General features: G+C 38.3%; 1 protein-coding gene across 1 annotated transcript; it reads left to right on the forward strand.

Annotated features, from left to right (window-relative positions):
* Positions 1 to 970: 970 nt before the first annotated feature.
* Positions 971 to 17,949, forward strand: LOC103718235 (equilibrative nucleotide transporter 1; the record flags this gene model as incomplete). Its single annotated transcript, XM_008806952.4, is given in 6 exon segments — positions 971 to 1,128; positions 1,130 to 1,178; positions 1,180 to 1,221; positions 1,224 to 1,496; positions 1,498 to 1,513; positions 16,919 to 17,949. Coding segments are annotated over 6 exon segments (1,269 nt in total), but the record flags the coding sequence as incomplete, so codon positions are not given.
* Between the last annotated feature and the right edge of the window lie 809 nt (positions 17,950 to 18,758).

Raw genomic sequence — 18,758 nt, forward strand, 5'->3', positions numbered from 1 at the left:
GAGATTTCAATGGTTAAATTGGGATGGATTGCATTGGTAACAAGTTACAATGGTGTAAGTTGAGATAGGTTAGTCCGGGTTAGAATGAATCTGAGGGTTGAGTTGGACTATCTTGCATTAGGATGCAACTTATAGTGATATAAGTTGAGATAAGTTGGATTGCGCAAAATGAATTAGGAGGCGAAGTTTGGATGTTAGGATCAAATCATGCAAGTTATAGATCAGTTGATCATGCAATTATCAATTATAAAGCGGAGCCTTGATAATAAGAATTATCACATGTGAAATTACAATCATAAATGGATTATATATGGGAGCCTTCAAAACTTTTGTTTAATTCATGCATGTTTAATTGAGTTGGTGAAATTAAATTGAAACTCAATGAAATATGAATATATATTAACAAACATTCCAAACATGATCATATGGGCTCGGGATATAATAACGAAGATTCGGTTAATTTATCAATTAAATTAGTCCTTTGCTTTTTCTTTTTTTTTTTTGCGCCTTTTCCTCCATCCCTTCTATAAATTTTTTAAATATTTTTGAATTCGGTTTAATTATTAAATATTTTATTTACAATTTATTTATACTATTTTTGATAAAAAAATATATTTGAGTATTTAATAAATTTATTCTAAAATTTTACTATTTTCCCACGCAGCGCGCGAGCATCGTGCCAGTAATATATTGTTTATAATTATTTTTTTGCTAAAGCCAGTAAATATATTATTACCCTGAGGTCGAGACACCAATTGGTCAATTACCGACGGGTTTCCTGTAGCAACAAGAAGATTTTTTATATTCTTCCGAGCTGCAAGGCAAGCCCCCTGCACAATAAAAATCTAAGACCCTGTATCCCGACCTTCCAAGCTCATCGTGGCCCTCGATCCCCATAAAACGGGAGCGAGTTTAGAAGAGGCCGGAAGACGAGATGGGGTTTAGGTGGCGGAGGAGGAGAAGGCGATAAGCGACGACGACGAGCGGAGGACCCTCCTCGCGCGCCGCTCTATCGCACGGCGGAGATGAGGAGGCGGCGAGGGCCCGGGCCATCGGGGCGGTCCCTAAGGACAACTTCCACGTCGCGTACCTCGTGTACTTCACCCTGGGGGCCGGGTTCCTCGTCCGTGGAACGCTTCATCACGGCTGTCGATTACTTCGATTACCTCTATCCGGCGGTCCCCGGTGGACCGAGTCTTCTCGGTGGTCTACATGCTTCTCCTGCCTCCTCCTCCTCCTTCTCAATCGTCGGGTGGGCCCACAAGTCGAGCGCGCCGGTGAGGATCAACGCCGGGCTGGTGCTCTTCGCGGTGGCGCTCCTCGTCGTGCCGGTGATGGACGCGGCGTATGTGAAGGGAGTGAGGGGACTTTATTCGGCTTACGATGTCACCGTCGCCGCCGTTTTGCTCTCCGGGATCGCGGACGCGCTCGTCCAGGGAGGGGTCATCGGGGCCGCCGGCGAGCTCCCCAAGCGGTACATGCAGGCTGTCGTTGCCGGGCACCGCCGCTTCCGGTACCATCTCTTTCCCGATCTTCTTCTTCAACCACTAATTGCAACATTTTTTTTAGTTTAATTCACCGATAGCTAGAGAATTTTGACGAATAGAGTACGCCAATGGATCTTGACGAATAGATTGGAGAATAGAGTAGCAAATAGGGTTACGAAGTTCGAAGAAAGAGGGTTATAAAGTAATTATGACGGGAATCTTGTGGGAGGCACTTTACCAATTTTTAATTAATTGATTAGTTGTTTAATGGCAAGGAGGAGGAAAGATGTGAGTCCACCATACATATGATATTATGTGTATGTACAAATGCAAGAAAGTATGGAAAAGAGGCAATTCATTACCTTGCGAAAATTCCTATGTTTAAGGAGCATAGAGATATTCTGTTTGAAGAATTTGATTAAAAGAAAGAAGGCATTTGTGTAAAAAAGAATTGGCTTACTGGGATCTATGATGATGGCATGGCTGCTCCTTGATAGCTCCTTAAGAAACATATTGCACCAATTTTTCTAGTTTCATAATGAATATACTATGACGACTTTGGCTTCTCCAAATAGTTTTCTTTGTTTTGTTTATATCTTCTAAATATATAATGCAAGGTACAAAATCTAGTCAACTACAATATTATACTGATTCTTGCTGCATAAAGTAGAATGTCTCTTAAGGCATTGACCAGCCAACCATTCCTTAGTTTGTTTGGATTACTTGTATCTGCAAGTCATTTGGACTTAAACTTGGCGTGACATTGCTTTGATATCACGAGCAGCTTATCATGACTGCCTGAAAAGAATTTTGGTACAGCCATCATTTGATCACAATGGAGGGCTCTCCATCCATTTAGATGCTGATAACTGCAAAGCATTGTGATTGGCATAATTTGGCCCTTCCTAAATACCTGTAAATTTTAGCGATTGGGGCCAAATCCTTGTTGAAGCCTAAATCTCAAATCAGTGGATTGTAAGCTTCTAGATCCTTTCCTATACCAGTATAAATAATTTGCAGAATGAAGCTTGTCATTCTGCACTGAATTTCTTTGTCACTCCAGCTCTAAAGATCTGACCTGCCAGCCCCTTACTAGTTTGGCTTGATTATTGCTGATGATCTAATTGTCTTCAGAATATGGTCTACTTTCCCATCACAGTTGATCTTTAAAGCATGGCAATCCAGGAGGCATTCAGTATAAGGGAATCAAAGAAGCTGGCAATCCCCTAATGAGTCGATTTAATAACTGGTTAATATCAAATGAGCTAGAAGCCCTCTGATTCATGTGACAGTTTACTAGTTCAGAGCATACTTTTAGTTAAATAAACATTACGTCGATTTTGTGTTTTTTCCTTTAACAGCTGTCTGTTATAACCCTAAACATGTCATGATTTCTACCTAGTTTCACTCGCATAGACCATATTTCTTTAAAGGGAAGAAAATTCTGGGAGGGGATCTTGTAATTTATTTTTATTAGCTTCTTTTTCCTTTCAAGCTTTTGGTTCATACTTCATACATTCTGAGAGAATAATAAGCTGGAACTTATTAAGATTCGACTTGGTAATTATTAATGAGAGCTGGTTCACTTGGTAAAATCATCGAGTGTTGGACACTAAGTGACCTAGGTTTCATCTTGCCTCACCCTGATTTGGCAGCCTTCCTCCCATCCTATTCTCAACCAAAAAAGAAGGGGAAAAAGGAAAACACTTGGTGTGTTAATGGTGATGTTTATGGCATTAGTTTTCGTTAAGTGATGATGTTATAGAAATTATTATGCGGAGTGGAAACATAAAGTAGATTCTGAAGCCATATATCAAGGGATGCTAACCTTTATATGGTTAAATGTCCAAGATATTCCTTCTTTATGGAAGTTGGGTGGGTTGTAATGTTCGTGCTTCATTCATTTTAGATTGTCAAATACATGCTCTTTGGATGTTTTTGAGATTGTAGTTTTACTATTCCTGGGCACTTCAAGATGAAGCAACCGACAAATTTTAAAATTTGTAATTATGTGGTGTACCCAGGTCTTTTTAGGAGGTTCATTAAGATGGTAACCCAGAAAATTAAGATGTAGGATGAAGAACACTCAGGCGTTCAGTTTAAAGGGTAATGCTGCAGATTAAATTTTACAAATAGGGAAATTTGTTATCTTAGCTACAACAAGGGACTTGATATTGGCAAATATTATTTGGAATATAAAAGAAAAGATTTTATTAAACAAAGAGTTGAGGAAGTAATTGATTATTACAAAGCTTTGTGTGGATATGAAGAGATATATTTGATGGAAAACTTAGGAATATTTAGTCTATATATTATACCATGATAATCGAATGCCTAAAAATCATTAGTTACTTGAATAGGCTTATCGATGGAATTTGGATTTTGTATGGTTCTCTTTTGCAACCTTGCACTCAACTAAAACTGGTGAGGTGATCTTTAGTGAGATCATGTTTTTTGTGTATATCAATGACCTTTAGAGGCATTATAGCTTTATGTGTATATTGGTGACCTGAAGGTTTTCTTGAAGTGTGAAGAATTGGAGAGAAATTATTCTCCCTTCTTATTCAAATCTGCTGCACAGTTTTTGAATTTATACACTTAAGGAGAGACTAACTAAAATAGAAAACTATCCCAACTTAAATCCCCACAATTAAGGGATTGATCCGCCACAATCAAGGGATTGTCATAACTACAAAATCCCCTAATAAAGCATACAATTTACACCATAATACAATGATTCCATGATTTCCGATTATTACACACACATCAGTTTCCTTATTAAGAAGAAATCGTATTTTCCCACACTCCTCAAAGCTGGTGAATGGATGTTATCCATTCCAAGCTTGCTAATCATCTTTTGAAATATCACACCAGTTAGTCCCTTGGTCAGCACATCCGCAAGTTGTCCTTCAGTAGAAACGAAAGGAGTACAATCAGACCACTGTCTAGCTTTCCTTTATGAAGTGTCTGTCAACTTCCACATGTTTGGTGCGGTCATGTTGTACAGGATTGTGTGCTATGTTGATGGCTGATTGTTGTCCGGCAGTAGAGTCCTCATTGGTGTCTCCCATTCCTATCTTTAAATCTTCTAGAATGATCTTGAGCCACAATAGTCGCAATCCCTAGAGCCATTGCTCTAAATTCTGCCTCTGCAACTAGAACTTTGCTACAACACTCTGTTTCTTTACTTCTCCAGGTTACAAGTTTGCCACCAAGAAAGGTGCAATAACCTGATGTTGATCTTCGGTCAACTGGGGAACCCTGTATAGTCAGCATCTGTATAGGCTTCAAGAGTCAATTTTTTTTCTTTCTTGAACAGAATTTCTTTTCCCTGGAGCTCCCTTGAGGTACTGGCAAGATCCTGTTTAGGGCTTGAAGATGCACCTCCTTGGGGTTATGCATAAATGGACTTACAACACTAACTGCATAGGCAATGTCCTGGTCTGGTATGTGACAAGTAGATTAGTCTTCCTACTAGTCCTTTGATAAGCACTTTTCTGAACTGTGGCATCCTCAGAAGCTTCTCCGAGTCTATGATTGAATTCTATAGGAGTCTCAGCAGGTTTGCACCCCAACTTTCCCGTTTCCTTCAGCAAATCCATCACATATTTTTGCTGTGAAATAAAGATTCCATGCCGTGAGTGAGCAACTTCAATACCAAGAAAGTATTTCAGCCTACCAAGTTTTTTTATTTCAAATCTCTTTGATCAAACACCTCCTTAAGGCTTTCTCTTCCTTCCATATCATTTCCAGTGACTACAATATCATCCACATATACCACAAGGCAGTTACCCCTCCTGACACCGAGTGCTTAACAAACAGAGTATGGTCTCCTTGGCTTTGTTTATATCCCATTGCTGTCATAACTTTAGCGAATCGCCCAAACCAAGCCCGAGGTGACTGTTTTAGACCATATAGGGCCTTCTTTAGTCTGCACACCTTCTTTCTTCTAGATCTGAACCAAGCCAGGAGGAATTTTCATGTAAATTTCTTCATCAAGATCGCCATATAGGAAGGCATTCTTGACATCAAATTGCTGCAAACTCCACCCAAGATTAGCAACCAAAGATATCAGTATTCTCACAATGTTCATTTTTGCAACTGGGGCAAAGGTTTCTAGATAATCAACTCCATAAGTTTGAGTATATCCCTTGGCTACCAACCTAGCCTTATATCTCTCCAAGAGACCCATCTGCCTTATATTTAACAGTGAACACCCATTTACACCCTACTGGACTTTTTCCCTTGGGTGGTTCCACTAATTTCCAAGTTTTATTTTTCTCAAGAGCTTCCATTTCAACCCTCATAGCATCTCTCCATTCCTTATGTCCTAAGGCCTCAAGCACTGTTTTGGGGAATGGTTATGGTGTTCAGATGTGTAAGAAAGGTTTTGTGACTATGTGATAGTTTCTCATATGACACAAAATTGGACAATGGGTATAGTGGATATTGGGTGCATTTTTTTGTGCCTTTCCGAATAGCAATGGGAAGACTATTGTCACTAGCATCATGAGAGTTAGAAATAGTTTCTTGAGGAAGTGTAAATAGAGTAGTTACCTCATTACCAGGGGTGGTTCAGAATCTTGGATTTTGCATAGGTTGAATAATGGGTATCTTCTTCCTTGAATAAATCAGCAGTGGGCGAGTAGAACTTTGAACCTGATTATCCTTTGCCAAAGTTTGTGATTTAGGAGTACAAGGTGGCTCGAGTTCAATAGAAACAGGGATGGAGACGGAGTTTGTAGAATTTTGAGGGACCGGAGAAGGAATAGGAGAAGAAGAGTGAGAATTAAGTTCCAGTAAAGATAGGTCCTTGTCCTTATCTTCCATAAATGTTGTCTCCCCCTGAAGATAAGGCTGTGTAAAATAACTTTCTCTTTCAACAAATGTTACATCTGCTGACACATAGAATTTGCGAGTTGGAGGATGATAACACTTGTATCCTTTTTGAGTAGATGAGTATCCTACAAAAACACACTTAAGTGCCCGTGGATCTAACTTTCCCCCGTTATGAGAGTGGATATGGACAAAGGACACACACCAAAGATTTTTGGAACAAGATTATTTGTAGTGTTAAAGTTGGGAAAATGTTTGGACAGAACTTGCATGGGACTTTGAAACCAAGGACTCGAGAGGGCAACCTATTTATGAGATGAGCAGCAGTTAGAACACCTTCCCCCCAATAATTTTTTGGAATGTGTTTCCTGAAATAGGAAGGCTCGGGTAGTGGCTAACAAGTGGCCATTTTTTCTTTCCGCCACCCCCATTTTGTTGGGAGGTGTTAACACAGGATGACTCATGGATTATTCCCTCTTTCTGGAAAAATGGTGATAAAACTTGATTGAAGAAATCCTTAGCATTGTCAGATCTGAATTTTTTGATTCCAACCCCAAATTGATTTTTTACCATACTGTGGAAAGTAGGAAACACTAAACTCACATCAGACTTATTCTTTAGAAGAAAAATCCATGACACACGGGTACAATCATCAATGAATGAAACAAACCAACGAGCCTCAGATATATTAGGAACAGTAGAAGGCCCCAGATATCACTATGGATGAGTGAAAAAGGAACAGATGTTATTTTATTGCTTATAGGAAAAGAAGCACGTTTGTGCTTTGCAAGTTCACAAATATCACAATGAAGAAATTTTTCATCAATCCCTTTAAATAACAATGGAACATACCTTTAAGAATGCCAAATGAAGGATGTCCTAGATGAAGATGATAATGCCAAATTTGTCTTTATTTGAAAAAGAAAACTCAGAAAGCAATGACAAAGATAAATTATTCTTAGGTCTATTTTGCCCACTTGATTCTTCAAGATAGTAAAGTCCATCTTTCTCCCTAGCACGTCCAATCATCTTCCCAGTTCCCTGGTCCTGAAATACACAATGTGAGGGAAAGAAAGTAATGCTACAATTCAAATCTTTTGTGAGCTTATGTATGGACAAGAGGTTAGTGGACAGTTTGGGAACATGAAGAACACTGTCAAGTTTCAAAGTCTAGTTTATTAAAACACTTCCTCGGCCAGCAACTGTTATTATGTACCATCGGCTGTGGCTATTTTCTTATTGCTAGGACATGGACTGTAAGAGATGAATTTGTGTGATGAATGAGTCATATGGTCTGTGGCCCCTGAATCAATGACCCAGGAAACTCGAAAAAGAGGTTATGCTTGAGACACTAAGGACATAAGGGGAAGGATCCTTACCTGAGAGTGCTACGGAACAAGCACCTGTAGTAGTAGGCTTTTCCAAGGACCCCAACAAATTCCTCAGCTTCTCCATCTCACTTTTATTGAATTCTCCTTGCTCTTGTGGCATGTCCTCCTTTTCGGGCTGTGTGTAAGTCATATGAGCCTGTCCCCTTTGCTGTTCATTCTTCATGGTCCAATTTTTGTTGGGCAATTGCGGCTTTCCATGAAGCTTCCAGCAGCGCTCTCTCGTGTGGCGAGGCTTTTTACAGTATGTACACCATAAGGCATCCTTGCTTGTGGTTTTAGATAGGGTTGGTCCCTCCATTCATGCTCATAATCGGTTGGTTAGGGGTGGGATTTTAAAACCTGCCCCTTTTGAGACCATAGCTGATGCCTCAATAGCCTGAGATTCCACCATTACTCCTCTCCGTCCTTCTTCTGCTCGGATTATCGCAATAGGTCTCATTTAATGAGGGTAAATCATCCTTTCAAGAACTTGTACTCTGACCGGATCAAACTCCATATTTAGACCTGCAAGAAAATCATAATCCTGTCTTTCTCTACGAGTCTTTTCACCATGGCTGCATCATCACTGCATTTCAGTTTAATGCATTGATAATGATCCATTTCTTGCCACAGATTCGTCAAGAGGTTGGCATATTCTGTGACAGTACGTTCTCCCTGCTTGGTGGCTGAAATCTTGATCTTGATCTCATAAATCTGAGCAGCATCACGAACCTTAGAATAAGTCTGTCCAACAGTATCCCATATCTCCTTCGCTGTGGTTAGGAACATACATGTGTCACTGATCTCCGGAGTACTTGAGTTCTATAGCCAGGACATCACCATAGAGTCTGCCTCATCCCAAGCATCAAATCTGGGATCAGTTGCTTTAGGTCCCGTACCAAGCAAGTGACTCAATTTGCCTTTCCCTTTCAAGAACGTTCGGACTACCTGCGACCATTTCAGGTAATTCTTTCCATTCAATTTATATGCCACCTGCAGGTTCTGTAAATCTCCTAAAGATGGAGCAGAATTTGCTTCAACATTCTGCCATCTTAGAGGTGTTGGTGTTGTTTGTGATTTCTGCCATGGCTGTTGGAGATTAGAGATGATAAGAAGATCAAGAAAAAAGATGTATTTAGATCAGAAATAACAATGGCCGAAGAGAGGAAAAGAGGAAAATAGAAAGAAAAACAGCAATTAAGGCTGTGAATGGGTAATTCCCAAAGAGCTTAAGGCTCTGATACCATGGTGAAGAATTGAAGAGAAAATTATTCTCCTTCTTATTCAAATCTGCTGCACAGTTTTTTGAATTTATAACACTTAGGGAGACTAACTAAAATAGAAAACTATCCCAACTTAAATCCCCACAATTAAGGGATTGATCGCCACAATCAAGGGATTGTCATAACTACAAAAATCCCCTAAATAAAGCATAACAATTTACACCATAAATACAATGATTCCCTGATTTCCTATTCTTACACACACACAGTTTCCTTATTAAGAAGAAATCGTGTTTTCCCACATGAAGGATTTTAATATCGAGTGAATTCATGAGGAAAATTGCAAATACAGAAAAAACCATGAAACCCTAATTGAACTTATTTTCGCTTTTCAACAAGAATCTCTCAAGAGGTTGGTGAAAGGGGTGGAGAGTTGCTAGTGGTAACTCTTTAATAAGGTTCTCATGCAATTGGGAGCTTGAAGATTTAAGTAGTTGAACCATGTTTATTTTTTCTCTTTTTTTTTAAACAAGGAATTTTTTCCTAAAAAGGACTCAAATTAGGCTATTGTTAGGTATCCAACTAGTCCTTATGTGGGACGATAGGCAAACATATAAGAACTCCAAAAAATAAGCTGCTCATAGTGAAGGTATAAAATACTTTACTTTCTAACTGCAATTTTCGGGGGGTAGCCTTTACATTATAAACTTAATTCTTTATCACTTAAGGCTAACCAGGTCTATTTTTGGGAAAGACTCGAAGAAAGTACTTAGAGCTTATGTTTTAGGGGAAAAACTTGCAGGAATTGTAGCAGGTGAGCGTACTTTTTAGAAATCCTTAAAAGATGTTTGTACTATATATGCTGGAGGGTACATATATATAGAAAGAGAGAGACAGAGAGAGAGAGAGAGAGAGAGCCAAACTTGGCTACATTCGAGTCTCTACTTAGATCTGGTTTGGTTTATATTGGATGATGGGGATCCCATATAGATAATCTGAGCGTTGGATGTAATCTACTATCTTTAAATTGTTTACACATAAAAATCATGTGATTTGGAAACCCTTGCCCTATGCATCAAGTAGTCAAAAAAAAAAGTATTGTTTTGTGTTATTTAAATTATTTAATTTTTGACCACTTGATGCATAGGCTGTGGGTCGCCAAATCATATGATTTTAGGTGTGTAGGCAGTTTAGGTGTAGTAGATTATATCCAATGACTTGGATCATTAATGTGGGACCACCATTATCCAATGTAGATCTAATCGGATTTGAGTGCCCATCGAGTGTAACCAAATCTAGCCAACGTATACACACACGCATACATACACACATATACACATACTGCGAACTGTTAAAAAATCTTCATACTTCACTGATAGAATGACGCCGCTTGCATTTCCTGTTATATTCCACCCAGTTTTCTTCCATGCCCTGTAAACATATTTCTGTTCCATCAAAGAAACCCAAATTATTAATTCTTAATGGAGCTTTGAGGTTTTAAATCTAACCTATGTGTCTCTCACCCAACCATCTACTGGCAAGTTAGTCAACACTTTTTACCTATTACATTTGCTGAAGAGTAATACCAAACTCTCCTAAAAATTTTCTGGACTACACTAACAGAATGACACTTCAGACCTCTCCTTCTATAGTCCTCCTATAGGATTTTATGCCTTGGAAAAATATGCAATTAAGAAGCAGTTCCTTTGTATCTGTTTCATCAAAAAAAAGCCCCCGAGGGAACTTCAAGGTTCTAAGACAACCTGTGTAACCCTATCCAACCTTGCATTTACAAGCCAGCATGGTTCTTGCTCAGTATCCTTGCTCTTAGTTTAGAACCATTAAGGACAAGTTTTATTGAGTAAGTAGGGACACTGGAACACAATAAGGATAAACTTTTCCAAGAATTGAGAGAAGATCAATAGTGCTAATGGTCACTCCATTAGAACTGTACTTCATTTTATCAGCCCACAAATTATGAACCCAAGATAAAGTGCTATTTCTGCCAAAAAATCATAATTTCAATGGTGCATTGAGCAGTCAACAGATTATTTATCTTTCATGACTTTATTAGCAAGTAGATTTATTCTAAAGTAAGAGCATTCTCGAAAGCATACGCCTCAGGTTGATTCAACGATTTGCTTCCGAGATTCTGAATAAGAAAAATCACCTCATTATCATCTCTACTTACTCCCCTGTACCTTCACAGAAAATTCTGACTTGGGTTAGTGTTGAAACACCTCAAAGATATTCTAGAGCTTCCTCTTTCGAACAAAACATTAATACACTCATTAGCATCACACAACGTGCTACTACAATTAGTAAAAGGGACAATTCTCTTCTTTATCTCGCAAGTTCAATAAACTCGATGTCTGATTGGAACTTATCACAAGTCAACCTCTGTAACACCCATGAAATGCTCCTTTGTTCACAATTCAGCTTCACCCCACCATTCTTCGTATACTTATGACATGCTTTATGCCATAAACTTTCAACTTCTTGAGACACTTGGATATACATAAAAATATCTAATGTTCCCTCTAGTTTTATTAAAACTTCCATGCTTCCATGCTTAATGTAGAATCACATGTCTAGTTCTCATGTGCCTACACAAGCAGTTCTACAGAATGCCAATTTGCAGATTTTCTCTCTTTAGGGCCTATTGGATGATTGGGCTGAAATCCTATTGAATTTGTGGATTGGGCCAATCAGCAAAATCATAAGATTATAAGCTGGGCTAGGCCTATATTTATAAGTAACCAGGAATAACTTTGGAGTGGGCCGGCCCTAAGCCTATAGGGAATGTTATAATCTTTCGTTAAAGAATTAGATATGGTTCACCTTTCAAAGAATATATAATATTTTATAAATAATAAAACTATAAATTCTCCAAGGCTTAAATTATTGGTGAGGTTTTTTTTTTTCTCCCTATTGGATTCGGGCTGGCCCACTCCAAATCTATTCCTGAGTACTTATGAATATAGGCCTAGCTCAGCCTGTAATCCTATGATTTTGCTGGTTGTACTGGCCCAATCCATGAATCCAATAGGATTTTCAGTCCAATCATCCAAACATGCCTTTAATATCTTTTATTTCCAAATGATGGAGTATTTAAATTCATCTGAAAGAAATGATCCATATATAGATGAAAAAAGGAATATAAAGAGATGGGCTCTCACAGTTTATGAAGAAAGAGAAAAATGACAAGGAGCAAGAAAAGAAGAACAGTAGCAAATTTTACAAAAAAAGAAAGGAATACCTACCACTTCAAGTGGTGAAGTCAAACTCTAAACCTTAGTTATTTGAGGTTGAGTGAGTGTTAGAGTAAATTTGGAGTGTGAAAGTGAATCTCTCGAAAAGGGATTATAATATGAAGAGCTTGAGAAGCAGGTGAGGGATCATGTTATTCGGAAGTTTCCAAAGCAAGTGTAGCACCCCAAATAAAAGTCTCGTGCCACTATATTTTAAAGTTCTAAACAAACAACCTGATTTAATTACAGATAAAAGTTTACATAAACTGTTAACCATATCAAGTGTCCATTATCAGTTTGATGCTATAGGCAACATAAGCCATATTTCTAGAGATGCATGTTTGAAGGAAAATGAATTTTTGAAGTAACTTTAAATATAGAAAAAAACTCGTATTACAAATCTAACTTGAAATTATTAAACTAAGCCATTTAAACTCTGTGCCTTGACCCTGCACATTATGCTTGCATTATTGGTTTTGATTCACATCCTGTATTCACCAAATCTTGAAGCATTGTGATTTAACCTAGATCGGACTAACTGGTTGGACCAAGATCCGGTTTTGTAATTGAACCCTAATTGCATCCGGTTCCATGAAAGCTGGACTCCTGACCTTTGCATACAAAAAAAATCTTTGAACTACCAAAACAACAATTGAAGTATATGATTTGTTGGCTTACATAGTTTAAATGGAGTTAAGCATGTTGAGGTATTTTAACAACCAATTCTTTTCATCAATAAATAAATAAATAAATATACTTCATTTTTTTTGGATATGTTCAAAAATTTACTATTTAAAATACTAAAAATTCTACATGTTTTCCTCTGTTATATGTAATATTTCTTACATTTTTAAGATACACGACCTGTGACTATTCTATTTACGAGATAATTAAAGAGTATTTAGCATGGAATGCCGTACCGGTCCGTACCGGCCGGTACGGGCCGGTACGTACCGGTCCGGCCGTGGACCGGTACCGGAACGGATAAAAAACCGGTATTTCCCGGTTTTTTTATCCGAACCGGCCGGTACGGGTGCGTACCGGCCGGTTCGGCGCCCGTACCGGCCGGTTCGGCGCCCGTACCGGCCGGTTCGGCGCCCGTACCGGCCGGTTCGGCGCCCGTACCGGCCGGTACCGGCCTCGTACCGGTGCGAACCAGCCGGTTCGCACCGGTATGATTTTTTTTTTTTTTTAGAACCACAGCGCCGCGCGCTGTGGTTTTTGAAACCACCGAGTACCGGCCGGTACGGGACCGGTACCGGCCGGTACGGACCGGACCGGTACCGGCCGGTACGGACCGGACCGGACCGGTACCATACGGTCCGGCCGGCCACCGGTACGCCGACCGGTACCGGTACGGCGGACCTTGGTATTTAGAATGTAGATTCATGTGATTTTAGCAGCAGTATTTTAAAATGGAAAATTTTTTTCGCAATAGTTATGCATATATTTCTTATATTCTATCTATCTTTTGATTTCTATTTTTAATACTTTTAAATTGAAACCTGGTTTGAATAATTGACCCGGTTATTATCCCAGCCCCTTAAGACTGCTTTGTAAAGCGTTATCATCTCAACTATTGACCGATGGTTTTCAATCTTTTTGAAATTTGACCACTCATCATGCTATGCCTATCTGTTGCAAAAACTTATTTAGAGAATTTTGTCTGCTTAATGCACTTTGTAGAATTCCTAAAGAGATTTTTAAACACTAAATTCTAAATATTTTTACCATGGGAATGTCTTGCTTGTAGTAGAGTCTTTTAGATATTTTGGCCTTATTTAAACCTCTCATCTTAGTCCCTAAACCAAGCTATAACAATACTTGCTTGCCTGTTCTTAAAATTATGACTTCTTCTACTGGCAGGATAGTCAAGAAATTACCTTATTCAATCCATGGTTTCAATAAAGCCAATATTGAATTGGAATGGAACCCCTTTGAAATTGTTATGTCCTATAATAATGGTAATAATAGCCATTAATCGACCAAATTAACCTAGAAAATAGATGTATAATGGCTATTATTGGCCATTCTCAAGAGGAAGTAATAGACAGTTACATGAAAGTAATGGGTTGTTTGTCGATGTCAGTGCTCACCAAGATTTGTTGCACTGATCTATACGGTACTGACCCATATAGTACCAATAAGGTATTGGTATGGTATCGAGTATCGAGATTCAGTATATGGGTTGAATTGGTCCATACTGGTTCAAACTGAGTAAAACTACCTTGTACCGGCCTGTACTACCCAAAACAAGGGTGTGTACTGTGCAATACCTGATATCGAGATTGTAGACCTTGCTGCCGACAAATCAAAAAACATATATTTTCTTAGTTAGTGCGAATATTTGAATTTAAAAGTATTCTATCATTGAAATTTACAGTAAAAATATCTCATAACAACTTTTTTTCTATTTGTAATAATCACCTTTATTGAAGAATAACTGCTAAATAGCAATTGTTATTTAAATCTCATTATGATATGCAAGATGTAGCAGAAAGCCTTCGAATCTGTTATTGCAGCTACTATAATGCTGTAACTTATAGGGGCAACAATTTAAAACCTTGATTCAGTGTTCTAGACACAAACATGCAACTTACAAGTCACATGATTTTGGCCTTCATATGCATCTTTGGATTCTAAATCATACTATTACACTGCTAACACTTTGCAAGAACAACCCAAATGAAAAACCTATTTTCCTTACCAAACCTCCTTTGCCACTTATTTATGGAAGATATCAATGCTTCTAAGTATTCAATCCACAACTCTTTCTATGGAAACAATATCCTCGTTGACTTTAGCAGCTTTTATCATCTTCATTAGTCTAAAGCCTATTTAGCTATATAAAAACTGGGAGAAAAAAATCATTTAGGTTGCAGAAATAGTAGTTGCAATCAACATTGTCCTATTACCATTGTTAGAAAAACAATTTTTTTTGACATGGATTGTTGAACCTTACTCTTTTCTTTCTTTAGTCTTAAAAGACAAAATGAAAGACCCAAATGCCAAATTAGCCAATTTTTCAACTTTGTGTACTCAACCTGACTAAGATAACTCAACAGGCATTTCAGTCTATTCAGTGCATGCACTATACAGTTATATATCATCAAATTGGTTTATAGGCTAATGGCCTTTTCAGACGCTGGATCATGTTATCTGGTGATAATAACCCTGCTCTTCAAGAGTTTACAATGAAGGTAGTATGAGGCAAGAGAAGTTAACAAGATCATGTGTGGCCGAGATGTTGGAACCCAGTAATCATGTATAACTGATATGATCAGAAACATGATTCTTCTTATCCCTGAAATTAGGGATAATAGAATTTGTGACCAGTCTATCCTTAAACCTCTTCAATGGCGTCCTTTCTTTCTTCGGTTTCTTTGACAACAGACGATCTTATCAGCGGATAAGATCATCTAGCATCTAAACAGACCTTAATTGTTCTGTCTCCTGCATATTTCCTTTTAGATTCAAGTAATAAATATGAGAAGGCTACACTTTCATGCCCTTTGGTTATAGTTTCTTCACTAGGGGCTATTACTTTGGGAAATATTATCTCCAAATCCAGGTAATGGAGACCCTAAAGAAGATTATCTGATCCATATCAAAATAGGAGGGCAAGAATTTTTTATTATGCTACAGGAAACTCATCAGGTCAATGAACAGTTAAGAGGCCGGGCAAATCTTTTGCACACGGATACTTGTAACAATAAAGACTCTTTTGCTTTCGATAACTACTTATTGACTAGGTAGTTCAAGCTGAATGTCACTGAAATTGAGCTATGGATCTAAAGACTCTACGCAACAAATTCAATTTGTTACTTAAGAATTCAAGGCATTGTAATTCAACTTAATCATGTTCTGAAGTTTCTCTTAGGAGACACAGATATTTCAAACTGCACTCATATCCCAATCTGGTGTGTATTAGATACTAATACTTGTCAGATATGGCTAGGATATGTGTTGGTTACATTTTTAATGGAAAAAAACAAGATGTGTATTAGATACTTCATTTTTTTTGTTTACAAAAATATAGAAAAGATGGCAGATACTTCCTTGACACACACAAGTTACTTTCTGAACATCTCCAAGGATGAGCAAGGTTCGCTATACTAGTAGTACCACCTTGTACTGGTCGAAATGAGACTTGGGACGGGGGTTGTATCAAGTCTCGGTACACCGAATCGACCACCACACTAAGCATGCTGACATTGTACCACCATGGTACTTGTACAGGGCTTGGTACCAAGATGGAAAACCTTAATGAGGAGGGCTTTCTTTTTCTTAACGGAAGTTGACCTTTAGTGATGGACATGATTGATTATAGATTTTAGAGCCAGTGATGTTGATGTTATTCTGTGAAGCATGGACCCTTTTCTATGGATTTGAATGCTGGATTGATTGCCATATATTACTGTATTCCAGTCATATCTTTTTCCAAGATTTATATTGGTGTATGCATATTCTGCTGTATCCATATGTTTTCTACTTCATAGTCTCATTGTTTATGCTGTCCCTTATCAATCCATAGTTAGCTTCGTTTTTTTGATATCAATTCCCTAGTTAGCTTTTGAGACTTATAGACATTGCTAATTTAACTTTGTTGTTTACGCCTGCACCAGTGCCCCCTAGGACCGGAAAATTTTAATTTTTCAAAGATCTAGCATTTAAGTTTCTTTCTTGCTCGCAGTATTTGCTTACATCTTACCAAGAGTGGCAAGATTTGAGGTTATAAATCTTTATTGCAGGAGTACTTGTTTCAGCCATGAGAATACTTACCAAAGCCATCTATCCTCAAGATGCTGATGGTTTAAGAAAAAGTGCAAACCTCTACTTTATTGTCAGTATTGTGGTGATGGTCATCTGTCTTGTTTGCTACAATGTGGCAGACAGGCTTCCTGTTGTCCAGTATTATAAAGACGTTAAACTGCAAGCTCAAAAAGAAGAGAATAGTGAGAAAGGTTCCATGACTGGATCTGCTTGGAGGTCAAGCTTGTGGGATATTGTAGGAAGAGTCAAAAGTTTTGGGTTTGGAATCTTTCTTATCTATGTTGTTACTCTGTCCATATTTCCGGGATATATCACAGAGGACGTGCACTCTAAGGTTCTTAAGGACTGGTACCCAATTGTGCTTATTGCTGGATACAATGTGTTTGATTTGGTTGGGAAGTCTTTGACTGCATTCTATCTCCTTGAGAATGCAAGTATTGCACTTGCTGCCTGTGTTGCAAGGCTGCTGTTTTATCCTCTGTTCCTGGGTTGCCTCCATGGTCCTGAATTCTTCCGAACAGAAATTCCGGTCACGGTATTGACATGCCTTCTGGGGTTAACAAATGGTTATTTCACTTCCGTTCTGATGATTCTTGCGCCAAAAACTGTGCCAATTCAGCATGCTGAGACTGCAGGGATTGTAATTGTTTTGTTCCTAGTGATTGGCTTAGCAGTTGGTTCGATTGTAGCCTGGTTTTGGGTCATTTAGCTAAATTGTGCCATAATTTCCAAATGCCTCAACTCAAGGCTTGCTTTATCTATGCATCTATTATATTTGATGTAAGACGCATCTTGAGTCTGGTACAGTGATGCTCTAGTGATGCTTCAGAATATAAAATTGTATGGTGATAGTTGATAAACTGTGATGTCTGTGCTAGTCCATTCGACTCTTCAATGTATGGATGTTCCATTCTGTATATACAACCTTCCCGTTCTCTTATTTTATTTGTCAAGGGAAGCACTAAGCAGGCATATTAAGTGTTTGAGCCATGGATGCAACGATCTGCTATTACATGTCATTTCTATTGTTTTTGGTTCCTTTCCTGTTCTACATGAATCAACAAATATGGAAATGGCTGTCTTTTTCTTCACCTGTAACTTGCTGAAATGGAAAGCCTGCCATGGGGCATAGCAGTTTTCCTGTTCAGTTCTTGGGAAGAAAATCGGTAAATAAGCCAAACATTGTTTTCTTTCTTATTTTATGGGTTTGGATTTTCATGCAGCAAAAATTTTACTGTTCGGTTGTAGTTAAAATTTTCACTGCTAAGCTGTAAAATTTTCAGGTGATATGAGGTTACATACTTCACGTTTTCTTTTCTTTTTTTCTTTTCTTTTAATCCCTGGGGACACTGGATTTGGTCGAAATGAAAAGCAGGTCGGCTTTTGAATCTAAATTTAGCTACCGAAGGATGTTGATGAGTGATCTTGTGCTTGCATTTTCCCAAATGGCCATCTTTTCTACATATTGTTCTTCTTTTCTCTTTCTTTTTCTTTTTCCTGGAGAAGTTCTCACAGAAAATTCCTTGCTTCATGAACATGGTGTTTTGAGTCAAGTACTGGATAATCTTTCATGGCTGATAGAACTACAGAGATGCTGGTCCAGTATCCAACTTCCTCCAGCTTTATATGTTGTTGAGATTTCGCAATCCGAGTAAAACTTATGAAATGAATACAGCATATGTTGAATCTCGGAAGACAGGCATTCCTGGACCATAAAAGTGCTGTAAATAAACTAAGTTTCTTACAAACAGCTCAAGTTGAGTCGTGTCATATAGTCAGACCAAGCACAAATCAAGAAGATACAGAATACTATTGAGT

The sequence above is a fragment of the Phoenix dactylifera genome, unplaced genomic scaffold (genome assembly GCF_009389715.1).
Source record: "Phoenix dactylifera cultivar Barhee BC4 unplaced genomic scaffold, palm_55x_up_171113_PBpolish2nd_filt_p 000090F, whole genome shotgun sequence".
In the NCBI taxonomy this organism is placed as follows: domain Eukaryota; kingdom Viridiplantae; phylum Streptophyta; class Magnoliopsida; order Arecales; family Arecaceae; genus Phoenix; species Phoenix dactylifera.